Consider the following 18,467-nt stretch of genomic DNA (forward strand, 5'->3'; position numbering starts at 1 on the left):
ATTAAGTGTCCGTCCAAAGTGTCCGTCCATATTTAGTCAGAAATGGTCAGAAAACTCAACAGACGGGAACAAATTCTTGGGTAAAGTGATTTCCTTCTCTTTAAATTGGACGTCAACACTACAACAGTACTGACTACAGCACAGAAAAGACCTTTCTCTTTAAGATAGTTGAAAAAGTTTTCCATATCACAACAAGGTATGAACACACGGTATAATACATGTTTTTTTTAACCAATAATTAGTAGAATGATGATAGAAATACACTAGAAAAGGTAAAATTCCTCAAGATTTTGTTTGCCTCACCGCTGAGGCAGTCAGTGAGGTTTTGCCCAACATCTCCAGTCTCTGTTTTAAACCTATATTCACATCTGCCTGTCTTTCAGTCATCACCTCCCCAGTATACTGTATGTATCTGCCTTTTTTTCCCCAGTCATCTGCCAAATAGTCCATCATGCCTTAGAGTTTTAGCCTTTGTCCTGATTTTACATCCAATGTTTCCAGGTTTTTTGCCTGCACCCTACTTGGTTTTGTTTATCTCTGCTGATTATGTGCCTGTTAGCAACTGGTACAAACAGGTACTTTTTCAGCTTCCGCTGCTAATAAATTTAAGTGGTACTGTACTGTGCCTTGCTTAAAAAACATAACAGGAAAAAACTGTATAAAAATGGAAGCAGAAGAGATCATCAAGTATGAATTAAAGTATGGCATAATAGTACACTTATACACACAAATATAAAACCAACATAACAATAAACTGAAATAAACATTTAATGGTACAGAATAGCCATTCCCCAAGGCTGTGACCCAGTGCCTACACACTCACTGAGCACTGCCTTAAGAACCTATATACCTGCTTATACATGCATTATCCAGTCAGCCTTGTGGAAGCAGTTCACTGCATGAAATCCTGCAGATCCAGGTCAGGTGCTTCAGTTAATGTTCAGAATGAGGGAGTGACTTTGACTGTTGCATGTTTGTTGGTGTCAGACATCACATCAACTTGTTGATGAAAGAGGTCAGAGGAGAATGGTCAGACTGGTTGGAGCATACAGAAAGATTACAGTCACTCAGATAACCACTCTTTACAACTGTGGTGAGCAGAGAAGCTTCTAAGAATGAACAACACATTCAACCACAGTTTACCATCTTCTACTGGCTACTTCCAGCAGGATAATGCTCCATGTCACAAAGCTAAAGTTGTCTCAAACTGGTTTCATTAACATCACAGTGAGTTCAGTGACCTTCAGTGACCCCCCCCCAGTCTCCAGACCTGAATCCAGTTCAACACCTTTGGGATGTGGTAGAACAGGAGATTGGCAGCTTGAACATGCAGCTGATGAATCTGCAGAAATGATGTGATGCAGTCAGGTCAACATGGAGCAGAGTCTCAGAGGGAGGTTTCCAACATGTTGTGGAGTCAATGACATGAACAAATGAAGCTGTTTGAGAGCAAAGGGAGGAATTATGTGAATTATGTTATTTTTATGGTGTTCCCAATAAAGTGCGTCAATGTTTTTCACTGTTAGAATCTTTGCAACTAGCTGAACATGAAAAAAAACTGTCCAGGTTGCACTTGTTCTTTCATCTCAAGCCTAAGAACTACTACTATGCTATTGTATGCTTGAGTATGTCAAAGAGGAGAATCGCCTGAACATTTGGTGTAAAAATTGTCTAGGCAGGAGGAGAATTGATTTTTGACAAACTTGTTCAACAGCTTCCTCTTGCAAAGTGACCAAAAGCCATTTAGGAAACAGAACATCACAGTAAAACTGATGTTTGAAAACAAAACAACGTATCAGAAAGTTGATTTTGAGAATGTTGTTCCAAAAATGTGGGGTAACTGCATGCAGAAGTTTCATGATGCAAAGAAAATATAAAAAACATAAAAATAAGAATAAGGAATAATAGTAGTTGTGCTTTGTACTTAGTTATCAGCAACTGTAAATGTGTGCAGGATTACAATGGTTATGCTTTGCAGACCTAATGATGAAAATTGTGTGGTTAAGCCGTGCCATGATTGCATCAATCTTGTTCATTTTCAGTATTAATTCAGTGTTGTAAAGTGTCACATCATATCATAAAATGTGATACAGCAGCTTTGCATCATGATGCAATTTTAAAGTAAAACATGAAACAGTGAAAAAACTGCAAAGAAAGCTGGGGAGACGGTCACAACACACAGGATTAATAAGCAACTGTTAACCAACACCTGCGTAAACAGGCCGAAAAGTTATGAGAGTTTATAGCCAACCACTCTGATGTCCGTACAACTGTATGTTGTTACTCTGTAACAACCTACGCTGTCTGTAATCAAGGTAAACACACTGAGCAGCCATTAACATTTTACTGGTGTTAAATGTTAATTGTTGATACAAACTTAATTGCATCTACTGGTTGGAAAACATTAATGATTACTGACATTTTGTAAATAATCGTTAATTTGTGTCATTTCATATTTCATAGAATTTAGTTAGTGCTTGTTTACAAAATCACCACAGTTGCAGCAGAGTGATGTCGTGCCAGAGATAGACATGGTTCTGAGTCATCTATTCTTAGCTAAGACTCACTTTACACCAAAAAACCTACAACTCACTCTGCACTGCCTCAATTGGATAAACCTCCCACCTTGTATCTTGGCACCAAAATACCACAAAGCTGGGTAAAGTGAACGCCAGGGTAAGCAGATTACTAAACTGTTAGTTGCACTGGAAATTATAATGTGATGCAACTGGGGATGCACCGATAGCCAATAATCATCTGCTGTGGTTGTTGTCCATACAATAATCAATTATATTACAGATACAAAAATGTGAAGAGAACAGGCTATATTTTCAGAAATATTACAGCAATGTTTAGAAAGCCTTCACCATACCTACGATAAAGAATACATTCACGTGTTGTAAAACTGTTTCTAATAACCCTCATTTTTTTCACAATATGTTGACCAATCAACTCTAACATGTTCAGGTACAAAACACACATTAGAATAACTTCACATATTGTTGGACCGATTATTGTTTGGCCAACACTGTATCATTATTTATCCTCTCCTCTGTCCTCTGCTGCTGATGTCAACAAACACTACTGTACAGGTACTGGCAGAGAGGAGTTGCTGGTCGGCCTCAGTCTCAGTCTACGAGAAGTCAGCTACCTTTAAAATAGGTGCCTAACTCTGCTTAGTGATTGCACACAAGTACAGTTAGTTTTGAGCTTGTTCATATCAATTTGTTATTGGCAGAACATGCTACATATGACTATATGTCTAAAAGATACCAGCTGTAGATTAAATTGGACCAAGTGTTGGCAGCGGTCAAGGACATCTCATTTCTAGTTAATGTTGTGCTTGTTCAACAGGTGTCTGATTCCTGCATTGTCTCTCTACCTGGCAGCTTTTGTTGCGCTTGTGGATAACGAGCGTCATCTTTGTCGACTCATGGGGCGGCCCGGTAGTGGAGTGGTTAGGGCGCGTACCATGTTGAGCGTAAGACGCTCTTGGCAGGCAGTCGCTGGTTCAACTCATACAAACAAGTAGTGACACAGAGGACAGAGCAGAGAAAGGAGTGGTAGATCTGCTCCCACAGGCTTTTTTGGCCTGAGGACGGCATAACCTGCAAACTGCATTTAAATTGGCTCTGATTGACACATCGGTCAGCTGAGTTTAGCTTTTTGCAGACATATCTGTAAAACTAATGATGTGTTTGAGCCATCTCATTATCTCTGCTTCTGTTCAACACTTGGGAGCTCTGCAACACCCAGATCCAAGCTGCCTGAAAACATCAGAGGTGAACTGAGCACTGGCTGAACAGACCAGAGTCTGTGGGTCTGTTAAACGGCAGCATGATAAAGGTGCTAATTTACCTGCAGGCTCTTCCCACAGTCCAGAGGTATCATGTTAGGTTAACTGGCAACGCTCAATTTAATTTTATCTGTCCACAGCACTTATTTCCAAAATGACTGTGGCTTATCCAGATGTTGCTTTGTATAACTGAGACACAATGCTTAATTGTTTTCTGTTTTCTGAGTTTGTATTGTTATTGCTAGCTGCCGCACAGGCAATTGAGTCTGAACAATGATGTAAGAATAGTGGTTTGAAGCAGTTAGTATTACAGTATAGTTTGATTGTTCCAAATGTTGCTGAATTAATATCTTCTTTGCTGGATAAAACTAACATCAGTTAACTGATACCATATTTAAATTTCAGGTGTAAGGTTTTGGCTAATTTGTGATCTTTGCTCAAACAATTTTAATAACCTACTGATGGAAGAAAAAAAAAATCACCCAAAAGCAAAGCATACCCTTTTTATAGAGAAATTAGCACATATAAGCAGGTATAAACATTGGTAAACAGGCTAAAAAAAGCTGCAGGCTGAGTTTGCCTGCTCTCTTGTACCCCTTCCCATTGCCAACAAAAGGGCGATGTTAGTGGGGGTTAGCAGGTTTTTGACCAGTTTAAAAGGAGGTTCAGTGCCATCTGGTACTTTTTTTTTTTTTTTTTTTTTTTTACAAAGAACTAAAGTGTAGTTAAGTAACAGTTAAGCTGTTATGTAACCAATCCAAATGTATCATGTTTGAAAGTAGCAACGTGTAGGATTGATATTTATTGAACCAACACCAATACTCCTCCATTCTTTCACTGGTAGAGCAGATGTTGAGTTATATTTGTATGGGTCAATACATTATGGACATATTCATATGGTAAATTTCCCCCAGTTTGTCAAACTGATTATTTCTGAATGGCATGCAACATTTTTTCAGGTGAACACTGTGAGCAGAGGTTTAACCAGTACAGACAGGTGAGCTGAAGACTCTCAGGTGAGCCCTGGTGTCACAGTGAAATGTCTGGATTTAACTTCATGATCTGATTCAAAGATAAATACAAGGTGGAGTTTTTAAGACGGTTTGAAGAATAATGCTACAGATGTTAGAGCATCTCTTTGGTTCTGTCGTGAAGCACCATGCTTTTAGCTGTTGAAAATGTTTTTAGTTGTGTGGATGTAATCAAGAAACTGAGAGAGAGGAGCACATGACTAGGTTATCTAAGTTTTAAATTATTCATTTTAGTCTCAGATTTATATCAAAATATAAAATCATTGTACAAGTCCTATTCCAGGCAAGTTGCATAAGACAAAGGCATATTGAATGAATTGAAAAAGTGTTTGTAGAGCCATTCTATTCGTATGTGTATGGTGTGTGTGTGTATGGTGTGTGTGTGTGTGTGTGTGTGTTTACATATAGACAAAGATTTAAAGAGCAAGTGCACACATACACAACTGTGCAGATGGTCTTCAGTCACTGTCAGTTTACTGCATCATCTAAGATGACATATTTTTAAGTGACACTGACCATCTAGACTCTAAAATGCTTTCATCATGTAGATGAAAACAGAACAGTACTGGGAAACTGATACTTCAAAAACAAACAGTTATTGGTGACAGGCTATCAAAGCTTTTTAGTGACAATATTAATATGTTTGTTGTATTTGTGTTGTTGCTGTTAACAATAATTCAATTTCCAGTGAAGTTTATGGTTGAAGTTGTTGACTGTCCTGTTCAGTGAGCTTGTGTTTCTGTTCAATGAACATGACCTAATATGTCACTGTTAGTATATCATGACCTGAAAGTGCAGTGCATCAATATACACTGTGACATACTTCAGGGGTGACAAAGCAAATCTGCACAAAGGACTATTTTAGGAGAGAAAAATACTAATAATGTGGTTACGATGACTAAAGTATGGAGAGGAATAATTGTTATTTTTAGTTTGTTAGAGAAGCCTACTAAACACAGAGCTCCACATCACTGTGTTGTTCTTGCACAAATAATATACCAATAATCAAAGATAGGTGGAACTAGAATCACACAAAAACAACAACCTCAAAAAGGAAGCTGTACAGGAAGTACCACAGCACCTCATTGTGGAGCGGAGTGCTATGTAGATGGAAACTGCAACTACAGGATCTGACTAAATTTTCGAGGGATTTCTTTCTGACACATCAATGGACATGGGAGGAACCCATATTGCTGGAAAGGGTGAGTAGTGCTGATTGTACAGAAAAAAGTTTTGATGTCAACACATTCAATATTCCATTGAAAAGTGGGATTCAACTCAATGTGTGCCAATTTCATTAAAGACTTTAAAGGTCTAATAGAATGTTACAACTATTTACCTTTTCACTTTCACTAAAAACAAAAATCATTCTGAGAATCGAATCAGTATTAAATATGCACAGCTTAGATAAACATCACAAATATTTGAGCATGACAAAACTACAAAGAGAAAACAAATGACCAAGAAATGACCATTTCTCATACGTCGGCCTATTACACTCACATATAGTGTGACCTCAATATAGACCCATCCTTTCCAGCTGATTTCCTGAAAAACAGGACAACTCTATAAAACACAACTTACAAAAGTGGACAGAGGGAGTTACTTACACAGGACTAGAATTCAAAGAACAGTGGTCCACCATCATCTCAGGGAGGAAATCCAGCTTGAAAGAGGCCATGATGGAAAAATGTTTGTTTTTCTTTCTTCTTCTTTAACACAACGAAGCTAAACTGATACAGTGATCAGACGGCTGTGGTAAACTCCAGATCATACACTTGCTGGTAAGTCCCTGATGACTGGTATTGGAAGGCAGCCGACAGTGCAGAAAAGGCCAAGAGAAACAGTGTGCTGCGACAAACCAATCCACGTGGAGAACCCGTCCACTGGAGCACAAATACAACAAACAAAATGTGCCTGAGGAAACACCTTTGTCTGAGATGGAAAAAGAGTACAAATGACAAACACAAAGTGACAGGCCTTCAGGTTGGCTTTCCAGGTTCTGTGACTGGGACTAGCCACTACATGGGGATCATGGAGACAGAGTGCTGGTGGAATCACTGGGGCCAGAGAGAGTAATGGCCATTTGGGGTCCCACAATCAAAGTGCTGATGATCCACGGCCTTTGTGAACATTTCTCCAAGGCCAGCAGATCTGGCTGCAGCATCAGATAAACAGGGTGTCAGATTGATGGTGATAAGGCCCAGTGGGCAGAGGGAATGAAAGAGGGAGTGAATAGTACTCCCCAGCCAGTAGCTAATCCCTGGACTAGGCACAACAGGGGATAACAATTAGGTTCCGGCCTGAGGGGGGCTGTGTTTGCCCTGTTGTCCTCCAGGCTGCACTGGTTGGTGTGTGATTTGTGTGTGTAAAAACAATGTCGAATGACTCTGGCTTTGGTCTTTGTGCACCCCACAGTGCACACACAAACTCACATACACATACACATACACGAAATGGATGTAATATAACTCTGGACTATATATATATATATATATTATATAAGTATAACATATTTAATTCAAAACATTTTCCCTCAATTGGTGCTTTGATGGTGGAGAGCACTATCCAACACATCGGTCCAAAATCTCCCATAGGTGTTCAGCTGGGTTGAGATCTGGTGACCATGAAGGCCACAGCATATGATTCACATTATTTTCTTAGTCATCAAACCACTCAGTGACCCCTCGTGCCCTGTGAATGGGGCCGTTGTCATCCTGTTTCTCCACTCAGTTTTTCCTTAATTTGTCAACTCTCTGTATATTTCTAAGATCACACACGTCTGTAAAATAACACAGACATCTTTCTAGAGTTGTTGTACCAAATTTCATTTTGCAATTTACAACTGATGGTTGGACCTCCAGTCTTGATCACAGCTGTATCACAATTGCATTGCACATTATGTGACAGAACTTGGAGATGGCTAGCAAAATCTTATCCAGTGTTTTCATCACATACTGGACATAATGTTGCAGAACTCTTAAATAACAGACAATATGAGAAATACAGACACTGCAGTTAGTAAAATCAAGCATTACCGCATAATGACAAAGTGAACACAGGATTTTGGAAATGTTTGTATATTTATAAAAAGGAAAAACTGAAATGTCACATTGACATAAGTATTTAGACACTTAAGTCAGGACTTAGTTGAAGCACGTTTGGCGGTGATTACAGCCTTGTGGCTTCTTGGGTATGATGTCACAAGCTTTACACATCTGGATTTGGGGATTTTCTGCCATTGTTCTCTGCACAGCCTGTCAAGCTCTGTCAGGTTGGACTGTCAGTGGACAGACATTTCCAGGTCTCTTCAGAGATGTTTGATTGGGTTCAAGTCAGGGCTGAGGCTGGGCCAATCAAGGGCATTCAGTTGTCCCTGAGCCACTCCAGGTTTTTGATAAGGATATTTCTGTACTTTTCTCCACTTAGCTTTCCCTCAACCCTGACCAGTGTCCCTGCTGCTTAAAAAACATCCCAGCTCAATCTTGTTTTAATCAGGCCAGAGAACCTTGTTTAGGTGTTTTCTTTTTTTGTTTTTTTGTTTTGTTTTTTTTACAAACTCCAAGCAGCTTTCTCTGTCTTTCACTGAGGAAAGGTTCCAGTCTGGCCACTGCCATAAATCCCAAATCAGTAGAGTGCAGTGATGGTTGTGCTCTAAGTTTCTTCCATCTCCACACAGGATGTCTGGGAGCTCAGCCAGAGAGACCATTGTGTTCTGATCAAGAACACAAGTAAATCTAACAGAGCTTCTGAAGTCCTCTGCAGAGACAGGAGAATCTGCCAACCCTAACCCTAACCATCCCAGCAGCACTCCAACAATCAGGCCTTTATGATAAAGTGGTTAGACAGAAGTCACTTTGAGTAAAAGGCATCGGCCCACTTGGTATTGCCAATTTTGAACGGTATTCAAAAGACTCTGAGAGTACAAGGAAAAAGATTATCTGGTCTGATGAGACAAAAACTGAAACCTTTAGGCAGAACCTCAAATAGCCATGGCCATAGCCTGACTAATACCATACCTAGGGTGAAGCATGGTGGCAGCATCATGCTAAACTTCTTAGCAGCAGGGATTGGGAGACTGGTCAGAACTGAGGGAAGGTGAATGCAGCCAAATAGAAAGGCCCCAAAGAAAACCTGCTCCAGGGAGCTCATGACTATATAACAATGATCCAAAGCACAAAGCAAAGGAAATCCTATGGTGGCTTCCAAACAAGTCTCCGACTGTCCTTGAGTACATCTGTGGAGAGACCTGAAGATGGCAATTCACAGAAACTACCCATCCAATCTGACGGAGTTTGAGACTATCTGCAAGGAAGAATGTGATAAATTGTCCAAATCCAGGTGTGAAAAGTTTTTAGAGACTTGATCAAGGTCCCTCAAAAAGTTTGTGCATGCAATGGGGAGTGGTTCAGATTGTCTATGATTAAAAATGAGAAATGTATCACCTAAATCTGCAAAGCTTATTTCATAAAGCTGAAGAGCAGTTTCAGCAACAGACTCATTCAACCCCGCTGCTCTAAGGAACGATACAGGAAATCGTTCCTACCTACTGTAATCAGACTGTACAACTCATCTACCTCTGTCAGAGCCAAGACGACACAAGATGACTTGTCACACTTTGCACTCTGAATTTTCATCACAACACTCCACTCCAAATACTAACCGTATTGATATTATATATCATATTCATACAATATTTGTATCCATCTTTTTGCACTTTCCATTTACATATGCATATACATAGTATATTATTATTTATATCTGCCATTCTGTATTTTTATTTCTTTCTGTCTACCTCTGTATTTTATTCTATTGTATATTTTGTATTATAATACACCGGACAGCTGTAACAAACTAATTTCCCTTCGGGGATGAATAAAGTCATCTATCTATCTATCTATCTATCTATCTATCTATCTATCTATCTATCTATCTATCTATCTATCTATCTAAACACTTTCACAGAGGTCCCTTACTTCAACCAGTCCCGTTTCCCATCTACTTTCAAGTCATGCTTTAAAAAGGGATCATAACCAAAAGCCCTGCGTAAGAGTACCTGAAAATTTACAGAAACACATATACACAAAATAATTTAAATAAACGTAATAAACTTAAAACTATGGTGGGTATTGGATGGACAGGATGCCCAGTGACTGTGGTTTTACTGTTGAGGACACAAGAGTTTCCTCATCTCTAATGTACCAAATCATGATTGAGTTTAGAGTCTCACATTTTCCTTTGTTTTTAAACAAAGCCAGATCTTGAACCATGCTGACAACAGATAGTGAGTATGTCTCATTATGTATCTGTCTGATGAAGTATATATACCATGACTCTATATACAGTTCACTTACTTTTGCAGTTAAGCCCCCTATAGTGTAGTTATACATTTTTTGGTTTATTACTTTGCATGCATAGACTGACCTGATGTGAGAGGGTGTATATGGCTGTATGGAGTGGGGAGTGGGTTCCTGGGTGTTGGCAAATTTTCTAAAACCCTCTGTTGTCCCCCAAGGTACTATCAGAGAACAGAGTAGAATGAAGGCTCCTTACCCCACTAGTGCCACGTTGGAGACTTCCAAGGTAGGGAGGGGGAGTGTGGGCTGTCCAGTCTGCTCTGGAGACACATACAGGGTTTCAGGGTCCAGGCTATCCATCCAGGGCCTTGCACTACTACTTCTAACATACACAAACACAGGACCAGACCCACAACACACAAGGACCAGACACACAAAAAACAATTACATTTAAATACGTAACAAAAAAAAAAAAAAAAAACACTTCACAAATAATTACACATTTAACAAGAACATTAATCAGGAACCCAAGCTAAAGTGTAACACAGACAGGGTGGCAATGTGTTCTTCAAAAACGGGAACATGCAGTGACATCAGAGATGGATAAACAATAACAATAAGTTTGAGTGACTGTGTTTTTCCATGGGCTAAGGTTTGCCCTGTTTAGCTGCACCGTGCCAGGCAAAGCCATGATAATATGCTTTTCCACTACTGTCTCAAAGCAGGAAACAGCCATGCTGCTCTCCTGTGATCCTGCTTGGTAGCAGGAGGGATGATGCCCCCCCCCCCATCAACTATCTTGTGCTGCTCAACATTTGTGTGTCTGTGCTGGAGACAACAGAGAAAGATCTGTTTAAAGTATATCTGTGCTCATCTCTCAGTTCTTCTGTAGCTCCAAACAGAGTATGTGGTTTAGTTCAGCTTCATTAAAATGTTGTTGTTTGTCCTTTCAGATATAAGCCTTATTTTACTGTTTATGGATCACCTTTAACACTCAGACCTGTGTGCTTTAATTATTGTGCTGTAATTGTGAAGAAGTTATAGGAAATGCAATGTGTTTATCACAGCAGTAGAGCTTTGTTAGCAGTCACACTCTTCAATAAACAGATCTACACACGACATATTGACATATTCTACAGTACAGGTCAGGTTTTAAATATTGCAGGGAGGAATACTACAAGCAGAGACGACCACAGTGAGTTGTTAGAGCTGCATAACACAGACTTTCACTATGTTTTTTGCAAACCACCGCCTCAAACACATCATTAAGTAAGCAACGCATTCTACCTTCCTGTGATATGTTGTCAAAAAACGCTCACTATGCCAAAACAGTCTGACTGCAGACTACTTCCCCAACACAGAAAGATCCTATTAGTCTTACTCCCTTTAAGCTCCCATAGGTGATCCTTGACAAAGCCACTTATCAATGGCTTAGCTCACTACAGGTTTACACATCCAGCTATGGAATGTACGTATAAAGTAGACAGAAAAAGTAAGTGAATTATCTGGATACATTTTTCCTAAAATGTGGTCAGATCTTCATCGAAGTTACAATATTGAACAAACACAATGTATTTTAACTAATAAATTTTGTTCTTGTCCATATTGAATATAGTTTTTAAACATTCACAGTCTAGGTTTTAAAAAGTGTGAACCCCTCAGCTAATGGCATCAACAATAGTTAATGTTGGGGCGGCCCAATGGCGGAGTGGTTAGGGCGCGTACCACATGAGTGGATGCTCTCAGCAGGCGAGCGCTGGTTCGACTCCCGACCGGCCCGACTCTTTCCTGCGTGTCATTCTCCCTCTCTCTGCCCCTTTCCTGTCACTCTCTACTGTCCTGTCAATAAAGGCAAAAAATGCCCCAAAAAAATATCTTAAAAAAAAAACAATAGTTAATCTGTTGATGTGAACCATGTCTTGCAAAAAAGAGAGCTGAGGGAAGAATTGATTAGCACAAAGCTGAAGGGGTTACAGTTTAGTTATTTATCAGTCCACAGACAGACAATATGGAGAATATTTAGTTCTGTGGCTATTGTCCCTAAAAGTGGGCACTTAGCTAAAATGAGTCCAAAAGCACAATAAAGAAAGAGGTAAAAAAAAGAAGCTACAGGCTTAAAGGAATAACTGGAGTGATTGACATACCTGTTCATGAGTCTACAATATGCAAATCATGGTGCACAGTTGCATTGAGCACAATGCCAATGCAACCACGCAAGAACAAGATTCAAGACAGAACAAGAAAATAAGTTTGACCAGTTATCTAAAGTAAAATCTAAGGATTCACTTATTTTTTCCATCAGCACTGTGAATGTTTAGTAACAATTTTAATGGTTGTAATAATTGTGTTTTTCACTTAAGCACATTGTGTTGGTCTATACTTGAGACTTCGATGAACCACCGATCATATTTTATGACTAATGAGCAAACCAGGCGATTACAAAGGGTTTACATATATTTTCTTGCCACCGTATGAGAGCTGACGTTCTTAATAACAAGATAATCATAAATAAACTTCTGATAAACATAGGGTAATTAAGTTATGTAAAGACCAAAAACTAACATTGGGAGAGTTAAGCCTGTAAGTGTGGCAGTTTAAGTATGAGGCGTAGCACATACAGCTTGCTACTTCATGCTCCCACTAAACCAGACCTCTGACCCCTTCACCTCACCCACTCTACATGAGCATTAAGAGTGATCCACAGGATGTGAGTGAAAGAGCTGGGACAGCATTGTATAACACACACAAACATCTTTTTGGATGATCCCTTTTCCATTAAGAGTGCGGCTTCAAAAGCTTGGGCTCCATCAATACACAGACTCATAGATCTACCAAAATCTACCTTAAGTATCAGATATAGTGATATCTATTAATATTGTGATGTTAATAGCGTAATTTTAGATGTTGGAATGGTTTGTACATGTTCATATTACTAAGATTTGGTAGTTTAATATCTCTGACATTTATTATGGCTGTAATGACTAAGGTCACTCTAACTTCCATATCTACTGCTCTCGACAGTCATGTCTGATGTCATTTAAAAAGCTTATATAATACCAGTTTATGAAAAAGTACTCAAAAATTTACATCTGGTCCAACATATAAAATGTGTCTAAATTTAATGATGGATACATTTGTTAAGAGAGGGGCAACAAGTGTCAGCTCCCTGGTCACCACCTCATCAAGCAAAAACTTGTCCTGTCTCCCTCCACTCTTAACACTCAAAACATATTCTCTTAACTGGACTCTGGCCTGTTTTTCCTCATCGCCCTGCATTAGCTGTTCATACTCCAATATAAGGTGAAAAATGCTACAAAAAATAATTACATAATTTTTAAAAGAAAGTGAAACATGTGTTTAGCTATTTATTAACATAGCTGAGCTGGGTTGGCTGAACACGCTCAATAACCACAGTGCAACATGGTTCAATGTTTAAATGTTATCACTTTCTCCAGCAGGTTAAAGCATACCTGGCACTAATATTATTGTTTTATCAGTTCCTTTCAATCAGCTTATAACAAACAGTGGAAAATATTAATTATATATACATTCTTAAAACTGTATTGCAAAATTTAAGAGAACCATAACAGTATCTATCGGCCCATCAACACTCAGTTTTAACAGTCTTAAGATGGCTCCTTGAAAGGCTGCTTCTTCATATTGAAGAGGTAGACTTCCCTCCTTCTAAGAAAAACATGTGTCTGATCAGTTACTCTGTGCCCACCTGAACGTAACAGATTGCACTGTTTGTCTCTGCTTTTCCCAATTTGTACAAGTGAAATTGTGATGTCTGGATGATGTAATGAAATGACCCAGAACATGTGATATGCTCTCAATGTAACAGTACAGGAGGTCTCCAGTTGGCACTAACAGCTTTTCCCCACTGGCCTAATAGAGCACACTTTATCCACACTGAGGAATGTCCAGCCATAGCCATCTATGTTTCAACTGCAGGCTTACAGCAGGAGACAACTGTGCTGAGCCACAGTATTATTGCTCTGTTTGGGAGCAGTGGGGCCAGACTGTGATGGTTTCTCACTAAATTATAAATCAAGTGAGCAATAATTTGGACCGAAGACTCTAAATTGTTTGGATATTTTGTTTCATTCCTGTTCACCTGTTTAAAGTAATGTATTACAGCAAGGGTGTTCCCCACCACTGACATCAGAGGAAATTAGACAGGCTTATTAGAAGATTAAGTATCAGTTAAGGATTAGTTTATTTTGATATTTAATGTTTTAACATCATGATTGTAGGACATCCATTAACATTTTGTCACAGTGCACAGAGCAACTGTTCTTCAGGAGGAAGAACACATGTATCGCAAACATGAATTAATTACACAAAATCAAGTGTCAGTGGCTAATACTGATTGACATCACATTCATTACATCTTTCAACCTAGATTTACCCTCCAACTCCAACAATGTGACTTCATAAAATACATCTACAACAAAACTGAGACTACACTGAAATTAAGGGCTCCAGAGTACTACCTAATCTGCAACAAAAGTCATTACACATCTGATTTCCAGTTAAAGCTAACTGCATTAACAAGTTTATAAAATAACCTGTTCACCACAACTTTCTCAGTTTTGTCCTAGGTTGTCTCTAATGCAACATGGCTCCACACAGTAAAGAACTACCTGAACAATTGAGAAACCAAACTGTGGGACTTAACATAGATGGGCACAAGAGCATCAGTAATTTACTGAGCATCAGCTGAAACACAGTTGCAGCTGTTGCTAGCAACACTGTCAAAATTGGCCAAAAATGACATTCAATCATTCCTTCTGAAAAAAAAAAAAAAAACACATGTTCAAACTATTCAAATGTCTATTCTTGCACTTTATGTCTATAAACCAATACAACAACAGGAATAACTACTTGAATAGGTGCTCATTTAGGTGCATATTTTCAAGATGTGCCCTCTGGTTTTCAGTGCTGGCTGACTGTAACTCACATAGCTTGTATACACTGTTTTGCCGTGTACTGAACAAAATCCTCAGTATTTTCAACACACTCTCTCTATCTTTACCAGTTCTTCAATGACATTGATGTAGTGTGACTCCTGTCTGTCGTGCACTGCATTCAGAGCTGCGGCCCAGAACACATGAGGCAGACAGCTGCAGTACTGCTGCTTTATTTCTTCACAATCAAATATCACTATTCACAATTGAATGTCCGTTTGCTTTTTACAATTCAATTCAATAATAAAATTTAGGATACTCAATGACAGCCCTAGTAGTTTTGAGGTGTAGGAAGAGCCATAACATCAATAACAGACGTCAACAAAGAACGACACTACACACAATTTACTATTTACACAAACTTGCATTGAAAAACAGTGCCTCTGACTTGGTACAAGTGTCTCTGTGGAAATTGGTGTTTCAGTGACTGATCAGAGAGTGTTAAGGACATTGCATGAAGTCAACCTCTGCAGGATCTATTTGAGAGCGTGTACTTGTATTACTATGCCATTATATAGAAACAGAACGGCTTATTTTCCCAGTTGCACAAGCCAAGCCACCACAACACAGCAGCTTTCCAATGACTGCTGATTAACAGTCATCAACTGTCTTATTACTTATGGTCAGCAATAAATAATTATTTCATACTAGCTCAGTTGTGTGACAACAAACACAAAAACATATAAATGAGAACAACTATACTATGAATTTATGGAATATTATATCATTCAAAAAGGTGTGCTTGAAAACAGTTTCACATCTGTAATCTTAGTTTTGTAAGCTTGTACATTTAGGTTTATACCTGTGAGTCTGTCAAACTGTCACATGATTGACTGAATAATGTAGCCAAATTGCGTTGGCTGTGATGGCTGATTGGTCAGAAGTTGAACGTCACACCCTCCCATTCTTACGGACTGTGTGAATCTTTTATGAAGTTCTGGTTATAAAATTTGACCATGCAGCTGTCAAAAGTCTGAACACACGCAACTTTTTTCCCCCTCAGTTTGTGATTATAAGCCTGAAAATGGATGAGAACAGAACCTTGAAAACAGAGTTTGCCAGCAGAAACATCAATGTACAAGCTTACAAAAGTTTACAGGTCCAATCTTAAAAGTACAAACTTATAACACTAAGATTAGAGATACAATAGTCAGTTTTCAAGCACAGCTTTTGATTGGTATAATATTCCATATAAATTCAGCTGTATTAAAGAGCACAGAGAGCAGGAGGAGGATGAACAGAGGTGTATTAATGGGCTGGGACTGAGCAGAATAACCAGCTGAGTCTGTAGCCTGTTGTCACAAGCAGGGTCTGTGTGGCAGCAAAGTTAAGAAGACAACTTTCTGTTTTCTAACTATTTCTGTGATCACAATTTCTTAAAACCTTAGTACAGCCAATTACACAGCACAGCTGTCATTAACTTATTCTGATTTTGTGAGACAACGTTGCAACCATAAAATAATGATTACATCAACTAGGTTGTCAGTCCCACTCCTTACCATATGTTGGCAGTTTTGCCAGTTGAAAGGAGGGCAAAGAAGGCTGTTTAGCCATTCTTATGTTGTTCTTTACTAAAACGACCAAAAACATCAGTGCATACACAAATTGTTTAGAATTTAAACAGCTTGATGATGATGAAGTTTTACTGTTGAATTACCTTACTGCTGCTGCTGCTGCTGATGGAAACATGCCCAAAGCCATACAGTCATGTTTCCAAGTGGGATTTGTCTACCTCATTAAAACAGCGTTATGGTTGTCAGGTTTATTGAAATAACTTCTTCTTATTTACATGTTTAATACAGATATCTGTGTGCTTGAATAACATTAGACACACAGACCAATTAAAAATACCACCTTGCTCTACTTCTCTTTAGACTTTGGCAGTATGTAATGCCTTCTGCCATGCGTCTTTTTAACATTTTAGCAAAGGTTTCTTCATGTGAGTCCATGATGACAGGTCTGGACTGTGGGAGGAGTGACAGTAACTACTTCCGCGTTGGGTGACATCACGGGCATGCCCTCCTCTCTCTGACATAGCCTATATATACGTTAACTACAAACCTTTCAAAAGCTTTGCATCGAAAGCCCGTAGAGCAGCGCAGCTACTGGTTAACAGCACCAGAGACACACACCACAGCTCACTTGTGCAAACCGAGCAAACTCTGTCATGACGTAATTTCATCAACATATTACTGCCACATTATCAAACCTACGTTCAGACCATAAAAGTAGCTTCTACATCACAACCAATAGCACTAGCTAAATGATCAAACCAACAAGTGCCAACAAAGCCAAAGCACCGTGGGTATGTTATGGTAACGTTAGCTTGCTAGAATAGCGTTTGATAACTTGGGATTGACCAACTTACCCGGGTTTTTTACGCCACTGTTTATTTGACTCGTGCTTAAAAACAAAAAGCCCTGTTGGATGTTTGGTCACAGTGTAACGCTGTTTACGCTGTACTTCTGGAAAAAACAAGTTTACTACATAGGCCACTAAGTTGTGGTCAATCACTTTGGAGATTTAGCTAGCAGCCCCTGTGTAAAATGGCAGTCTCTCCTGCTGAACCGTTACCACTCAACAGCTGCAAGGGGGTGGGACTGAGGGGGGCCGGTAAGAGCCAACGTAATATGGGAGATTTGCTTCAAGATATATATGATCGACTGTATGTGGATTTTTACATTTCAATAAAGAGTCTTGTTTTTATGAGCGGTGTTTGGTGTTTCGTTGTCTTTGAGACGGTAATGAAAGTCCAAGTGACAGTTCCCTGGTTTAAAGTGCAACGTGGTACGGTCCGTGGAGAGGCGCCGTAGCATGGACAATTCTTTCCTAATTTCAAACAAGCTCTTAAAGTCGTTCATGTGTCAGTCCCTATTATGTATGTTCTCAATTTAACAAGACAAAAACAAGTACAAAAAATGCACCTACTTAATGAATTCAATCTAAAATCTAATGGCAACCAGATAATTTAATAATAAATGTTTTAACTAAAACTGCACCAACACAAAATATAAGGTTAGGAAAATAAACACCTTTAAAGTCTGAATAATAATCACGGGATTACCTTAGGTTGATGGAAGTGCTGATGTAGAAATAGCTGAAAATGATCATATAATGTATTTATATATTTTAACAAAATAGCATATTTGAGATGAATTCCTAAAATTTTGAATTGTGACCAAGATATGTACAGAGGGGGGAAATTTACAGTTTAAAAATAATATTGCCAAAAACAATATTAAGTCGTTTTTAAACTGTAAATTGTATACAGTTGAGTATAGAAATACTGCCTTTTTGAAGCTTTGTCTCAGCTTGGTTTGTGTCTCTCACTGGTGTTAAATTACCAGTGAAAACTCTACAAGATTCTTTTATT

The 18,467-nt window shown here is 38.8% G+C and overlaps 1 protein-coding gene and 1 long non-coding RNA gene across 11 annotated transcripts in view; one reads left to right on the plus strand and one right to left on the minus strand.

Moving 5' to 3' along the window:
- Positions 1–17,673, minus strand: part of LOC139628057 (CUGBP Elav-like family member 1) — a 39,478-nt gene extending 21,805 nt beyond the window's left edge. For 4 of the 10 annotated variants that reach the window (XM_071489390.1, XM_071489391.1, XM_071489387.1 and 1 more), the window contains exons 1-2: positions 17,463–17,670; positions 10,381–10,506 (exon numbers count right to left, since the gene is read on the minus strand). In XM_071489390.1, the coding sequence (XP_071345491.1) occupies positions 10,381–10,484 (104 nt within the window). In that variant the 5' untranslated portion in view covers positions 10,485–10,506; positions 17,463–17,670. Of the gene's footprint in view, positions 1–6,437; positions 7,255–10,380; positions 10,507–17,462 lie in introns of those variants that run through there. The other 6 variants (XM_071489395.1, XM_071489396.1, XM_071489392.1 and 3 more) reach the window with 4 other exon arrangements.
- On the plus strand, positions 417–15,233 carry LOC139628059 (uncharacterized). Its single transcript, XR_011692669.1, has 4 exons — positions 417–3,782; positions 4,756–4,812; positions 5,770–6,029; positions 10,343–15,233. It is a non-coding gene; the product is annotated as an uncharacterized lncRNA (long non-coding RNA).
- Positions 17,674–18,467: the final 794 nt, after the last annotated feature.

Source organism: Trachinotus anak, unplaced genomic scaffold (assembly GCF_046630095.1).
Source record: "Trachinotus anak isolate AG129_WGS33_773 ecotype Australia unplaced genomic scaffold, CSIRO_AGI_Tana_v1 ptg000011l, whole genome shotgun sequence".
NCBI lineage: Eukaryota > Metazoa > Chordata > Actinopteri > Carangiformes > Carangidae > Trachinotus > Trachinotus anak.